Source organism: Coregonus clupeaformis, chromosome 9 (assembly GCF_020615455.1).
Source record: "Coregonus clupeaformis isolate EN_2021a chromosome 9, ASM2061545v1, whole genome shotgun sequence".
In the NCBI taxonomy this organism is placed as follows: domain Eukaryota; kingdom Metazoa; phylum Chordata; class Actinopteri; order Salmoniformes; family Salmonidae; genus Coregonus; species Coregonus clupeaformis.
In genome coordinates, this window is record NC_059200.1 from 40,347,446 (window position 1) to 40,363,688 (window position 16,243).

Below are 16,243 nucleotides of genomic sequence, written 5' to 3' on the forward strand. Positions count from 1 at the left end.
CACTGCAGCAGGGATTTTGTCCCACTCCTCCATACAGACCTTGTCCAGATCCTTCAGGTTTCGGGGCTGTCGCTGGGCAATACGGACTTTCAGCTCCCTCCAAAGATTTTCTATTGGATTCAGGTCTGGAGACTGGCTAGGCCACTCCAGGACCTTGAGATGCTTCTTACGGAGCCACTCCTTAGTTGCCCTAGCTGTGTGTTTTGGGTCGTTGTCATGCTGGAAGACCCAGCCACGACCCATGTTCAATGCTCTTACTGAGGGAAGGAGGTTGTTGGCCAAGATCTCGCGATACATGGCCCCATCCATCCTCCCCTCAATACGGTGCAGTCGTCCTGTCCCCTTTGCAGAAAAGCATCCCCAAAGAATGATGTTTCCACCTCCATGCTACACGGTTGGGATGGTGTTCTTGGGGTTGTACTCATCCTTCTTCTTCCTCCAAACACGGCGAGTGGAGTTTAGACCAAAAAACTCTATTTTTGTCTCATCAGACCACATGACCTTCTCCCATTCCTCCTCTGGATCATCCAGATGGTCATTGGCAAACTTCAGACGGGCCTGGACATGCGCTGGCTTGAGCAGGGGGACCTTGCGTGCGCTGCAGGATTTTAATCCATGACGGCGTAGTGTGTTACTAATGGTTTTCTTTGAGACTGTGGTCCCAGCTCTCTTCAGGTCATTGACCAGGTCCTGCCGTGTAGTTCTGGGCTGATCCCTCACCTTCCTCATGATCATTGATGCCCCACGAGGTGAGATCTTGCATGGAGCCCCAGACCGAGGGTGATTGACCGACATCTTGAACTTCTTCCATTTTCTAATAATTGCGCCAACAGTTGTTGCCTTCTCACCAAGCTGCTTGCCTATTGTCCTGTAGCCCATCCCAGCCTTGTGCAGGTCTACAATTTTATCCCTGATGTCCTTACACAGCTCTCTGGTCTGGCCATTGTGGAGAGGTTGGAGTCTGTTTGATTGACTGTGTGGACGGGTGTCTTTTATACAGGTAACGAGTTTAAACAGGTGCAGTTAATACAGGTAATGAGTGGAGAACAGGAGGGCTTCTTAAAGAAAAACTAACAGGTCTGTGAGAGCCGGAATTCTTACTGGTTGGTAGGTGATCAAATACTTATTTCATGCAATAAAATGCAAATTAATTACTTAAAAATCATACAATGTGATATTCTGGAGTTTTGTTTTAGATTCCGTTTCTCACAGTTGAAGTGTACCTATGATAAAATTACAGACCTCTACATGCTTTGTAAGTAGGAAAACCTGCAAAATCGGCAGTGTATCAAATACTTGTTCTCCCCACTGTAGATGGCAATGGCAATAGAAGTTCATTTTTCAATTTGTATCATTTTCATTTAGATTTGGGTAGAATTTTGATAAGCCACATGACAATGATTTTGAGATACCAAGACGTTATTATAAATGAAATGAAACTGTTCCACGAAAATGTGCATACGAAAACCATAACTGGCACACATATCGGTAGAAATGGTAAGATACACTTGCATTCCACATGAGAAAGGTTGCCGGCTCCTCGTGTAGCCAATTACCGGCAACTTCAGGAGAGTAACAGCAGAGTCTAAGAAAGCGAGTAGGAGTAGGATGGTTGGGTCAGGTGAAGTTATTTTTCTCATGGTTATCTTAATCTTTGGCTCCCTCGAGTCATTTGTGTCATATTTCATCAAGCAGAGCACTTAAAGCATCAGACAAGCTCAATGCATATACAGTGCATTCGGAAAGTATTATGGGGTATTGTGTGTAGATTTTATTTAATCCATTTTAGAATAAGGCTGTAATGTAACAAAATGTGGAAAAAGTCAAGGGGTCTGAATACTTTCCGAATGCACTGTATAGTTGATTTTATTAAAACGCATAAGGTGTGTGTCTATATATGGAAAAATATACGTTTATATGGTCGAAAGAACAGACTACTTTCGGTCAACCATGTTTTTATTTTGTCGGGCACAGCTGTAAGTGTTACAAACATGTCAACCATGAAATTATAAAACCAATAAGAGGGCATATAAGTTCAAGCTAGTGTGCGTGGTTAACACTTATTGCTTTCAAATTCAGTTGGTGCCAGAAGACACTAAATTGCCACCAATTTGAGGAATGCTATGCAGTTTAACATACTGTACATGCATAAAGTAAAAGAGCTTGCCAATGGGGTAAACAATCAAAGTATTATTGCCCATGGTCAGTTTGGGTCATCTCTATGAGAGCACAGCTTGTGTGTGGTGGAGATTTACGACCATGTCAGTCAGTCTGTCCGTGAGGCTGTGTGTGTGTGTATGTGTGTGTGTGTGTGTGTGTGTGTGTGTGTGTGTGTGTGTGTGTGTGTGTGTGTGCGTGTGCACGTTCGTTCATGTGTGCATGAGTCTTTGTGTTTTGGTCAAAGCATCCAGCACATTCCTTGAAGTTTCCTTCCCTTGCAGCCCTCAAGAGCAGGGAGAGAGACTTACCCTTTGTTTACGAGCATGGTTCCTTCTCTTGAAAAACAGAATCAGCTTCTTCCTCATCACTTGATTACTGGGAGAGGGAGAAAAACGGTTTGTTCAGTGAGGTGTGCGCCAATCTAGGTCCTATAGGGACACTACTATTACTGTTAACACTACAACAACAACATTATCCTGTAGGAAATACCAAGGAAGCACTAAACAGATACACAAGATAATATGCACACAACATTGCCTATTTAACTCTACAAAAATAATCAACATAACAATCTGCCTTCCACCTCTCCGTTGATATTAGGAATTAGAGAAGGAGGGTCCTTTATCAACAACACAACCCCCATCCATCATTGGTCAACAAGATCATCTGGAGGTCTGAGGTATTTCAGCTAATGAGTTTGCAGACTGGTTCTTTTTATATTGTATTTACTTGCCATCTGAGAAAAATAACAGCAGTGTGATAGGTTTGTGACTTGGGAAATGTGTGTACAACAAGTGCAACAGGTACATTACACACACGCCTGGACTCAATGACTTTCTCCATGCCTTGACCCTGAGAGTTTTACTTTTACATTTGAGTCATTCAGCAGACGCTCTTATCCAGAGCGACTTACAGGAGCAATTAGGGTTAAGTGCCTTGCTCAAGGGTACGTCGACAGATTTTCGGTTACTGGCACAACGCTCTTAACCGCTAGACTACCTGCCGCCCCCAGTACAGTGTATTCTCCCAGAAGTAAAGTCCTTCATAAAAGACCACAACCCGAGGCCAGTTTCTTATGGTACAGGGCGATAGACCCAGACAGCCTGGCCTTCAGCCCTACCAGCCACACCCCAATAGTAACCTAGATATGTTTCCTTTCACTTTACACTGAGGGATTGTCTTTGTCACTGGTGTCAATGGAGCAAACACAGAATTGAGGACTCAGCTAACATTGCAGACGACACTAAACCATTAGTTCAGGTTAGAGGTCAAAGGTTCACACACACACCAGGGTTTCCGTTAGGAAAATGTGGCGCCGGACATTTGACCGGCAGCATTTGAATTTACTGTATATTTAAGACATTTGGGTAACCTGATTAGGGCGTCCACCCACGGTGCTCAGAATGACAGAAATCACATTTAGATTTTGGTAGTTCATCTTAACAGAACATGCAACTCGAGGATGCAACGGCGTGAGTCCTTCTTACCGAATTCTGATGCGCAATTTGAAGATGTTAGAATAACTGTCCACATTTACTTTTCCTCAGCCAACAAGACGAGTAACGAACAGCATAATCACTAGCCTATGTCAATCTACTATCCTCCATAGTTGTAAAGTGTACCTATTCTATTGGTCAGCTTGTCGTTCTGTGCGAGAAAGAAATAGCCTATTGTGGGACGATAGATCCAAAATGATATATAACCGTTCATCCAACCAGTAGGTCTAGGCTACATCCCAAAAACCTTAAATAGCAATGAGGCTCATGCAACAGATCAGAACGTTTAGCTTAAAATGTTGAACTATTATTTCTTTACATTATAAGTGCAGCAATGATCACAAGGCAGTAGGCTACGCACGAATACAATTAACAGGAAAACACCGTCGTCAAAAGCGCACCGCACATGCGAGCGGTTTCATGAGACACAGATAAAAATATCAGTTAAATATTAAGAAAGAGGGGAGATAAAGATGCAACAACTAGCATGGGTTGCTAATATGACTAGGATTGTGCCTTTGGCTACAGGACAATGAAATACATTTGAAAATCAATAGAACATGAGAGAAATAGGCTACTGGTTTCAATGGTATATGAAAGTCTTTATAAAAGAATTGCCTGCACGTTTGGTTGGATTTTGGCTAGGCTACTTTGAAGCAAGGTAAGATATATATATATATTTTTTTTTTGTCATTTAGCAGACGCTCTTATCCAGATCGACTTACAGTTAAGTGAGTGCATACATTTTTCATACTGGTTCTAATATATGCATCATAATATGTAGTAAAATGTTCAGATTTCAAATAACTAAGTAGCCTATATGTTTTAAAAATGCATACTGCCTCCAGCTCAATGCAAAGTGGTGTGTGACGCACAGAAGCCTGCCTAGTTGCCTATGCACTTGAATGGCGAATGGGAAGCAAGCTTCAATTAGCAGTTGAGAAATTGTAGCTCTTTTTAAATCGTGGCCATCGAAAATGTTTTTAAAACGCGATTGCATTTAGAATTGTATTGCGCAACAAATGGGCTTATAAAAGTACACATTTCACTCCAGCAGCAACGAAAGAGCCGTTTGATGAGCTGTAGCAGCAGCTCTCGCGCTACATCGACTGGTATTGTAATTCATGAATAGGCTAAAATGCATTTTGCAATGGGATTTTTTTTTCCTTCTTCCGAACAATTGTATTTATTCATTATTATTTTGGAGGGCCAAAAGCCAGCTATCGGAAACCCTGACACAAACACAATTTTATATATACCGTACACGCAAGAAACAAAGTGCATACTCACGTCTTTATGTTGTCATGGTATACTTTAGTATCCGACGGCTGGTTATAAAGGGGCTAAGAAAAAAAGGGAGGAAGAAATCAGTCTATAAGTAATTATTAATCATTAGCTACCAGCATTGTAATAGCTCAACTCATAGCTACTATATGAAGTTTCCGAAGAACCTTACAGTGCATTAGGAAAGTATTCAGAATCCCTTCACTTTTTCCACACTTTGTTACGTTACAGCCCTATTCTAAAATGGATTTAATCGTTTCCCCACCCTCATCAATCTACATACAATACCCCATAATGGCAAAGCAAAAACAGGTTTTTAGAAATTTTTGCAAATGTGTTAAAAATAAAAAAAAACAGAAATATTACATTTACATTAGTATTCAGACCCTTTACTCAGTACTTTGTTGAAGCACCTTTGGCAGCGATTACAGCCTTGAGTCGTCTTGGGTATGACGCTACAAGCGTTTCTTCCATTCTACTCTGCAGATCCTCTCAAGCTCTGTCAGGTTGGATGGGGAGCATCGCCGCACAGCTATTTTCAGGTCTCTCCAGAGATGTTTGATCGGGTTCAAGTCCGGGCTCTGACTGGGCCACTCAAGGACATTCAGAGACTTGTCCCGAAGCCACTCCTGCATTGTCTTGGCTGTGTGCTTAGGATCGGTGTCCTGTTGGAAGGTGAACCTTCACCCCAGTCTGAGGTCCTGAGCGCTCTGGAGCAGGTTGTCATCAAGGATCTCTCTGTACTTTGCTTCATTCATCTTTCCCTCAATCCGGACTAGTCTCCCAGTCCCTGCCGCTGAAAAACATCCCCAGAGCATGATGCTGCTACCACCATGCTTCACCGTAGGGATGGTATTGGCCAGGTGATGAGCAGTGCCAGGTTTCCTCCAGACGTGACGCTTGGCATTCAGGCCAGAGTTCAATATTGGTTTCATCAGACCAGAGAATCTTGTTTCCTTTTGGCAAACTCCAAGCGGGCTCTCATGTGCCTTTTACTGAGGAGTGGCTTCCGTCTGGCCACTCTACCATAAGGCCTGATTGTTGTAGTGCTGCAGAGATGTTTGTCCTTCTGGAAGGTTATCCCATCTCAACAGAGGAACTCTGGAGCTCTGTCAGAGTGACCATCGGGTTCTTTGTCACCTCCCTGACCAAGGCGCAATCCTGTCTCGAAGCTATACGGACAATTCCTTCGACCTCATGGCTTGGTTTCTTCTCTGTCAACTGTGGGACCTTATATAGACAGCTGTGTGCCTTTCCAAATCATGTCCAATCAATTGAATTTACCACAGGTGGACTCCAATAAAGTTGTAGAAACATCTCAAGGATGATCAATGGAAACAGGATGCACCTGAGCTCAATTTCAAGTCTTATAGCAAAGGGTCTGAATACTTACGTAAATAAGGTATTTCTGTTTTATATTTTTTATAAATTGGGGCACCCCGAGTGGCGCAGCAGTCTAAGGCACTGCATCCCAGTGCTTGAGGCGTCACTACAGACCTGGGTTCGATCCCAGGCTGTGTCACAACCGGCCGTGACCGGGAGACCCATGAGGCGGCGCACAATTGGCCCAGCGTTGTCCGGGTTAGGGGAGGGTTTGGCCGGCCGGGATTTCCTTGTCCCATTGAGCTCTAGCGACTCCTTGTGGCGGGCCGGGCGCCTGCAAGCTGACTTCGGTCGCCAGCGGGACGGTGTTTCCTTCGACACATTGGTGTGGCTGGCTTCCGGGTTAAGCGAGCAGTGTGTCAAGAAGCAGTGCGGCTTGGCAGGGTCGTGTTTCGGACGACGCATGGCTCTCGACCTTCGCCTCTCCCGAGTCCGTAGGGGAGTTGCAGCGATGGGTCAAGACTAACTGCCAATTGGATATCACAAAATTGGGAAGAAAAAGGGGTAAAAGTACAAAAAATACAAAAAGCAATTTTAATTAGCAAAAAAATGTTTTCGGGAAAAATAATGTAATCAATTTTAGAATGAGGCTGTAACGTAACAGAATGTTGTAAAAGTCAAGGGGTCTAAATACTGTCCCAATGCACTGTATCTAGGAAACAATAATCATTCAACCATTCAGAATACCCTCAACCACCTACCAGTTCAACCTTGGGACCAAGACCTTCGAATATCTTATGGGCCTCTTCAGCTTTTTTCTGGCAAAAAAAAACAGACAATATAATGATAGTTAGTAGAGATAAAAATAAAATAAACCTTTTACTCAAAGTAGTAGTCCTTGGTGACTGAACACACAATGTGGCCTGCAGGCTCTGTGGTTCCATGTGTTCAATTACAGCTGAAAATTCTCTTGACAGCGTAGGACAATAACTATTTGGATACACTAATTTGCAAAATACATTTTCCCCACTCAACCACACACAATTGTATAAAGATAAATCCTCCAAAAAAATTATCCCTTTTCTTTTTCCTCAGCACGCACACACAAACATAAAAAAGCGGCATATGTATATCCAAAGTAGGAAGTCTGAAGTCTGCAAATACAGAGTCTATTTCCCAGGCAGCATTGTGTGGTGAATCTCCCTGTCCAAAAGAGGAAAGCCAAGGGAGATTTTTGTCGGGCGAGGTTATTACATGTACATGTTTGTCATTCAGCAGACGCTTTTATCCAGAGTGACTTACAGGAGCAATTGGGGTTAAGTGCCTTGTTCAGGGGCACAGACAGATTTTTCACCTAGTCGGCTTGGGGATTCGAACCAGCAACCGGTTACTGGCCCAACGATCTTAACTGCTATGCTACCTACCCAACAAGAGTTTCAATAAGAAGCTCGAACAGATGAGGGAGAGCGACCAAATAAAGGCTCTGGAGCATGTTATCTTCCAAGTATTTCAAAACTATTTTACATAACTAATAGTAATGTGTCCGTCTGAATTCTACCCAGACACTGCTGTGGCATATATACAGTGGGGAGAACAAGTATTTGATACACTGCCGATTTTGCAGGTTTTCCTACTTACAAAGCATGAAGAGGTCTGTAATTTGTATCATAGGTACACTTCAACTGTGAGAGACGGAATCTAAAACAAAAATCCAGAAAATCACATTGTATGATTTTTAAGTAATTAATTTGCATTTTATTGCATGACATAAGTATTTGATACGTCAGAAAAGCAGAACTTAATATTTGGTACAGAAACCTTTGTTTGCAATTACAGAGATCATACGTTTCCTGTAGGTCTTGACCAGGTTTGCACACACTGCAGCAGGGATTTTGTCCCACTCCTCCATACAGACCTTCTCCAGATCCTTCAGGTTTTGGGGCTGTCGCTGGGCAATACGGACTTTCAGCTCCCTCCAAAGATGTTCTATTGGGTTCAGGTCTGGAGACTGGCTAGGCCACTCCAGGACCTTGAGATGCTTCTTACGGAGCCACTCCTTAGTTGCCCTGGCTGTGTGTTCTGGTCGTTGTCATGCTGGAAGACCCAGCCTCGACCCATCTTCAATGCTCTTACTGAAGGAAGGAGGTTGTTGGCCAAGATCTCGCGATACATGGCCCCATCCATCCTCCCCTCAATACGGTGCAGTCGTCCTGTCCCCTTTGCAGAAAAGCATCCCCAAAGAATGATGTTTCCACCTCCATGCTTCACAGTTGGGATGGTGTTCTTGGGGTTGTACTCACCTTCTTCTTCCTCCAAACACAGCGAGTGGAGTTTAGACCAAAAAGCTCTATTTTTGTCTCATCAGACCACATTACCTTCTCCCATTCCTCCTCTGGATCATCCAGATGGTCATTGGCAAACTTCAGACGGGCCTGGACATGCGCTGGCTTGAGCAGGGGGACCTTGCATGCGCTGCAGGATTTTAATCCATGACGGCGTAGTGTGTTACTAATGGTTTTCTTTGAGACTGTGGTCCCAGCTCTCTTCAGGTCATTGACCAGGTCCTGCCGTGTAGTTCTGGGCTGATCCCTCACCTTCCTCATGATCATTGATGCCCCACGAGGTGAGATCTTGCATGGAGCCCCAGACCGAGGGTGATTGACCGTCATCTTGAATTTCTTCCATTTTCTAATAATTGCGCCAACAGTTGTTGCCTTCTCACCAAGCTGCTTGCCTATTGTCCTGTAGCCCATCCCAACCTTGTGCAGGTCTACAATTTTATCCCTGATGTCCTTACACAGCTCTCTGGTCTTGGCCATTGTGGAGAGGTTGGAGTCTGTTTGATTGAGTGTGTGGACAGGTGTCTTTTATACAGGTAACGAGTTCAAACAGGTGCAGTTAATACAGGTAATGAGTGGAGAACAGGAGGGCTTCTTAAAGAAAAACTAACAGGTCTGTGAGAGCCGGAATTCTTACTGGTTGGTAGGTGATCAAATACTTATGGTCATGCAATAAAACGCAAATGAATTACTTAAAAATCATACAATGTGATTTTCTGGATTTTTGTTTTAGATTCCATCTCTCACAGTTGAAGTGTACCCATGATAAAAATTACAGACCTCTACATGCTTTGTAAGTAGGAAAACCTGCAAAATCGGCAGTGTATCAAATACTTGTTCTCCCCACTGTATAGGCCACAGGGGGAATGTTCTACGTGGCGCGTGGCTCTGCTCTCAAAGGCTGGGCTGAAGAGAGAGGCTTTCCAGCTAAAAGGGTTAATGGCTGCCTGAGAAGGATGCAGGCGGACCTACCAGAACGTAGACATTAACTAGTTACACACACACACACACACAGTCCCTCCCTCCCCTTTCCCTCTGCTACAACACACATACAGTACCAGTCAAAAGTTTGGACACACCTACTCATTCAAGGGTTTTTCTTTATTTTTACAATTTTCTACATTGTAGAATAATAGTGAAGACATCAAAACGATGAAATAAAACATATGGAATAATCTAGTAACCAAAAAAGTGTTGAACAAATCAAAATATATTTTATATTTGAGATTCTTCAAATAGCCACCCCATGCCTTGATGACAGCTTTGCACACTCTAGGCTTTCTCTCAACCAGCTTCACCTGGAATGCTTTTCCAACAGTCTTGAAGGAGTTCCCACATATGCTGAGCACTTGTTGGCTGCTTTTCCTTCACTCTGCCCAAACCATCTCAATTGGGTTGAGATCGGTGGATTGTGGAGGCCAGGTCATCTGATGCAGCAGTCCATCACTCTCCTTCTTGGTAAAATAGCTCTTACACAGCCTGGAGGTGTGTTGGGTCATTGTCCTGTTGAAAAACAAATGACAGTCCCACTAAGCCCAAACCAGATGGGATGGCATATCGCTGCAGAATGCTGTGGTAGCCATGCTGGTTAAGTGTGCCTTGAATTCTAAATAAATCACTGACAGTGTCACCAGCAAAGCACCCCCACACCCTAACACCTCCTCCTCCATGCTTTACGGTGGGAACTACACATGCGAGATCATGCGTTCACCCACACCGCGTCTCACAAAGACACGGTGGTTGGAACCAAAAATCTCAAATTTGGACTCCAGAACAAAGGACAGATGTCCACTGGTCTAATGTCCATTGCTCGTGTTTCTTGGCCCAAGCAGGTCTCTTCTTATTATTGGTGTCCTTTAGTAGTAGTTTCTTTGCAGCAATTCGACAATGAAGGCATGATTCACACAGTCCCTCTGAACAGTTGAAGTTGAGATGTGTCTGTGACTTGAACTCTGTGAATAATTTATTTGGGCTGAAATTTCTGAGGTGCAGTTAACTCTAATTAACTTATCATCTGCAGCAGAGGTAACTCTGGGTCTTCCATTCCTGTGGTGGTCCTCATGAGAGCCAGTTTCATCATAGCGCTTGATGGTTTTTGCTACTGCACTTGAAGAAACTTTCAAAGTTCTTGACATTTTCTGTATGAACTGTCCTTCATGTCTTAAAGTAATGATGGGCTGTCGTTTCTCTTTGCTTATTTGAGCTGTTCTTGGCATAATATGGACTTGGTCTTTTACCAAATAGGGCTATCTTCTGTATACCACACCTACCTTGTCACAACACAACTGATTGGCTGAAACGCATTAAGAAGGAAATAAATTCCACAAATTAACTTTTAAGAAGGCACACCTGTTAATTGAAATGCATTCCAGGTGACTACCTCATGAAGCTGGTTGAGAGAATGCCAAGAGTGTGCAAAGCTGTCATCAAGGCAAAGGGTGGTTACTTTGAAGAATCTCAAAAATAAAATATATTTTGATTTGTTCAACACTTTCTTTGTTACTACATGATTCCATATGTGTTATTTCATAGTTTTGATGTCTTCACTATTATTGCAATGTAAAAAAAGAACAGTGCACACATACAAACACTCACAGAATGAATTCACACACACACACTCTCCACTGGGACTGACTTGAAAACATATCAATGGTGCATGAAGAACAAGACTTCATGGAATCCTGGATGGCATTCGATCCCTTCCAGCTCCTGAAATGTATACACAAGTGTTCTAAAAGCTCAGACACACCGGTAGGATTGTCAAACGTTTGCCTGCCAACACTACTTAGCACCTCTGAACAGAGTGTCGGCAGTCAATCTCTTTTTGTGTTCACACAGCAAAGACCTTTGAAGTCGTTAACCACTTAGCCTTGTTAAAATACTCCAAACGAAAAGTTGGCTATAGCGTTGTTTGGCAATGCATGTCAGTGTGTGTTGCTTATGGTCTAGATTCCTAGCTAGCTGTGCTAATGTTGCTATTTTGTAGAAAGCCCTTGTTGATACTAGCCAGATGGCCACAACTAGATAACTACCTAGCAAGATGACGAAGAAACGATTTAATTTACTCTCCATAATCCCATAATGCCAGTGCCAACCCATAGCCAAATGTTTAGCTAGCTAGCTAATGTTAGCATATTCGTTAGCTAGCATATTCATGCTCTTTGATTCACTCAAAGTCAAGTAAGTACCTATCGGCAGTGGGATTCTTGGTGTGTTTCATGCTTAAGATTAAAGTACTGTTATTCATTGCCCTAGTCCTAATCTTTAACCTCCAGTTTCATAAATTTTAGCATGTATGGTGTAGATAAAAGTAGTGTGGTTAGGGCCAGGCAACATAGAGTTAATACGATTAATTCGAATTGATCTTATAGCGCAAAATTCCAAATGCCTGTATAGCAAGTATCAAGTATTTTTGTATTTTTTTTATGAGAGTTTATGTCCGCTTGTTGTCATGTTGTCTTTCTGGTCTTGTCTCCTTCACTCCTTCTGTGCTGAGCACCTTCCCCCACAACAACAAAAGATGAAAGATCGCTTCCTCTCTGAAAACAATCAGTTTCAAATCACTATTTGCATTTAAGGTTTGGTCCAACAGAAATCGGTCATATGGACACCTAAACACATTATTTTACTGTAATCTAGAACTTTACCTTTCTAACGATACCCTTATGTCTCAATTCAGAAAATTTTGCGCAAAGCAGACCTTACTAAAATGGGAGTATCAGAAAACATTGATTCTGGAAAATGTATGCTCAGTTTGTCGCGCACGGCATTGCGGTACAACGTACTCACCACTGGTGTCCCCCAGGGCTCAGTTCTAGGCCCTCTCCTATTCTCTCTATACACCAAGTCACTTGGCTCCGTCATATCCTCACATGGTCTCTCCTATCATTGCTACGCAGACGACACACAATTAATTTTCTCCTTTCCCCCTTCTGATAACTAGGTGGCGAATCACATCTCTGCATGTCTGGCAGACACATCAGTGTGGATGTCGGATCACCACCTCAAGCTGAACCTCGGCAAGACGGAGCTGCTCTTCCTCCCGGGGAAGGACTGCCCGCTCCATGATCTCGCCATCACGGTTGACAACTCCATTGTGTCCTCCTCCCAGAGTGCAAAGAACCTTGGTGTGACCCTGAACAACACCCTGTCGTTCTCCGCTAACATCAAAGCGGTGACCCGATCCTGCAGGTTCATGATCTACAACATTCGCAGAGTACGACCCTACCTTACACAGAAAGCGGCACAGGTCCTAATCCAGGCACTTGTCATCTCCCGTCTGGATTACTGCAACTCGCTGTTGGCTGGGCTCCCTGCCTGTGCCATTAAACCCCTACAACTTATCCAGAACGCTGCAGCCCGTCTGGTGTTCAACCTTCCCAAGTTCTCTCATGTCACCCCGCTCCTCCGCACACTCCACTGGCTTCCAGTTGAGGCTTGCATCTACTACAAGACCATGGTGCTTGCCTACGGAGCTGTGAGGGGAACGGCACCTCCTTACCTTCAGGCTCTGATCAGACCCTACACCCAAACGAGGGCACTACGTTCATCCACCTCTGGCCTGCTAGCTCCCCTACCTCTCCGGAAGCACAGTTCCCGATCAGCCCAGTCAAAGCTATTCGCTGCTCTGGCACCCCAATGGTGGAACAAGCTCCCCCACGACGCCAGGACAGCGGAGTCACTGACCACCTTCCGGAGACACTTGAAACCCCACCTCTTTAAGGAATACCTGGAATAGTATAAAGTAATCCTTCTTCCCCCACCCCCCATATTATAATTGTTTTTTTAAAGGTGGTTGTCCCATTGGCTATCATAAGTTGAATGCACCAATTTGTAAGTCGCTCTGGATAAGAACGTCTGCTAAATGATGTAAATGTAAATGTAGCAGCATTTTATCCACAGTGTGTTATGTGCTAGCTGTCTGGTCTGTGTTTTATAAATTTGCAATGAGCATAAAAATACACATTTATATAAGGAATTGGTAACTCGTTCTCATTCTGAGAAATAAGCATCTCCTTATCCAGGTAGGCCACTTGATTTCAACATCTAAACAAAGTGGACAGGCTAGCTTGCTGTTCAAACAGGTGGAGACGGACAGGAAGATATGTTCATAACTACCTTGTTGCTACCTTGTTAACTAGCAAAATGATCCAAGTTGGCTAGACTTGAAATAAAGATTAGCTGGCTACTCACTGGCACGTGGGCTTGTGCTTGAGAGATTGTTTATGAGACCTGTGTCTCAAAAAGTTAGTCATTTATTAGTGCTGCTACAATACGTTAGTCATTAATTAGTGCTGCTACAATACGTTAGTCATTTATTAGTGCTGCTACAATACGTTAGTCATTTATTAGTGCTGCTACAATACGTTAGTCATTAATTAGTGCTGCTACAATACGTTAGTCATTTATTAGTGCTGCTACAATACGTTAGTCATTTATTAGTGCTGCTACAATACGTTAGTCATTAATTAGTGCTGCTACAATACGTTAGTCATTTATTAGTGCTGCTACAATACGTTAGTCATTTATTAGTGCTGCTACAATACGTTAGTCATTTATTAGTGCTGCTACAATAAGTTAGTCATTTATTAGTGCTGCTACAATAAGTTGGTCATTATTAGTGGATGTGCATGGTTCTGGTTACATTTGTAACAAAAAGGGCAGTTTCATAGACAGACTGGAAAGTCATTATTGTAAAAGGGCAGGTTAAACTATTTTGAGAATATAATTGAATTATTAGTGGGTCTTATGGTTGTGGAAGGCTTTATATTTATAATTTTAAAAGCCCTGAATTCATTAGATTATTGCTGACTGTTTGAAATGCAGTGTATTGACCTTTAATTGTGCAGCAAAGCTTATTTAGAGAAAACATTTAAAGAATCAAGATATATCGTGAATCGCCCATACATTTGAAAACATCAAGATGTGATTTTTGTGGCCATATCACCCAGCCCTAAGCGTGGTAAGACCACCAGACACATTGAAAGAGCTGTCTTGTGTAGTAGTGGCAGGTGTAGTAGAGGTGAGTGAGTGTGTACAGTAGGAGTACAGTAGGTGTACAGGATTCCCTGGTAAACCCACCCTGTTCTCGTCATAGATGATCTGGACGATGCTGCGGTGTTTGTTGTGTTCCTGTGGTATGGGGGGAGGGGTCACCGGCTTTTCTGGCTCCACTGGCTTCGCCGCTTCCTCCTCCAGTTGTTGCTAAAAGACAACACATAACATGTCAGTTTACAAATGAGTGTGCGCACACACACAGAAAATATTATATGGGAAACTTCCTCTCCTCCATAAATCATACAGTTAAAGAATAAGACATGAGTTTCATGCTGCGTGTTTTAAAACAAAATGTTCATGTTGTTTACTAATTCCACCTCCATACAGCTCATGGTGGTGGCTGGGCAGGAGAACAAGGCTCCATTTTAATTCAACGGTGCTAATCTGATTCCGGTCTCTGATATGCGAGGCTCATGCTTGTTTTAGGGCATTTTTTAAAGAGCTCTGTAATTTAACTGATATGCCGTTCTCTCCACTTTCTGAGACTCACTCTGTTGACTGATAGTTGAACTTGTTGTGTGTGTGTGTGTACGTGTGGTAGTTGAACTGGTGTCCGTGTGATTTTACATGTTAAAGGTTATGTAAACAACTAGGTTACAAAAGGCCACCTGAGATTAGGAGCTCCTGGAATACCTTGAATACATGAATAAAATCCCAGAAAATCCTGGGAAAAGCCCTAGGAAAACACAAAAACAGACTTTCTCCCAAAGCCAAGCACAGTTTACATTCCTGTCTAATGAGTAGGGATTCCAAAAAGATAGCAACTGTTTTTAGCTCTCCAACTCAAATCACCACAAAAAAGTGAGTTAATTATCCCTTCACCAGGCGGTCAGGACAGGAAGAGAGCTTGATATAGCGAATATTCCCACAGCTCCAGAAATTCAGTCTTCTGGGAGCAAGTAAATCGAAGCAGACATATGTGTGCAACAAGCTAGCTGAGCTGTACTCCTCCTGTGGTAAGCATCTTAGAGACCCAGAGATTTGCCTTCAAACGCAGCGGTGAAGGCAGGGGGGCAACCTGTAGCGCTGCCTGGAGGAGGGTCGCCCTCTCTGGGACGACTAGCTAACCTGTTGGCTTAGCTGGAGGCCCTTTCACCCTGCCTGGCTCACTTCCACAATGGACTGGCTCAGTTCCACCTCCTTGTCACTGAGACAAGAGGCTTTTAACTTGTTTATAACATCTTGTGAAATATGTTGGTATTAGGGGGTAGATGTATGAGTGACAAAAATAGATTTGTCTGGTTCAATCAACATTCAATTAGATGTAATGTTGCTGCATTTGGTTAATGGGCAGTGTTTAGATCTACTCTAATATTATGTTATTAGCTAGAGATCCAAGGTTCATTAGATTATTGCTGACTGTTTGAAATGCAGTAATTTCAGGCCTAACCCACCTGCTTCTTCTTCAGCTTGAAGATCTGCTGCTCCACTTTAGCGATCTCTCTGTCCACACGGTCCATGCTCTGGATTAGTTCCTCCTTGGACAGTTTGGAGGGCGAGCCGTCCTGCTCCTCCCCCACACGGTGCAGCCCTCCTGGGGACTGGGACTCGGCTTTCATGCCACTGAACTGGTTCTCCTGGAAC

The 16,243-nt window shown here is 43.3% G+C and overlaps 1 protein-coding gene across 6 annotated transcripts in view; it reads right to left on the bottom strand.

The window, feature by feature from the left end:
- LOC121574537 (nuclear receptor corepressor 1-like) overlaps window positions 1–16,243 on the bottom strand; it is a 128,069-nt gene that overhangs the window by 72,744 nt on the left and 39,082 nt on the right. For all 6 annotated transcript variants that reach the window (XM_045222631.1, XM_045222628.1, XM_045222627.1 and 3 more), the window contains exons 5-9: window positions 16,054–16,236; window positions 14,684–14,806; window positions 7,025–7,081; window positions 4,947–4,999; window positions 2,469–2,535 (exon numbers count right to left, since the gene is read on the bottom strand). In XM_045222631.1, coding sequence (XP_045078566.1) covers window positions 2,469–2,535; window positions 4,947–4,999; window positions 7,025–7,081; window positions 14,684–14,806; window positions 16,054–16,236 — 483 coding nt within the window. The remainder of the gene's footprint in view (window positions 1–2,468; window positions 2,536–4,946; window positions 5,000–7,024; window positions 7,082–14,683; window positions 14,807–16,053; window positions 16,237–16,243) is intronic.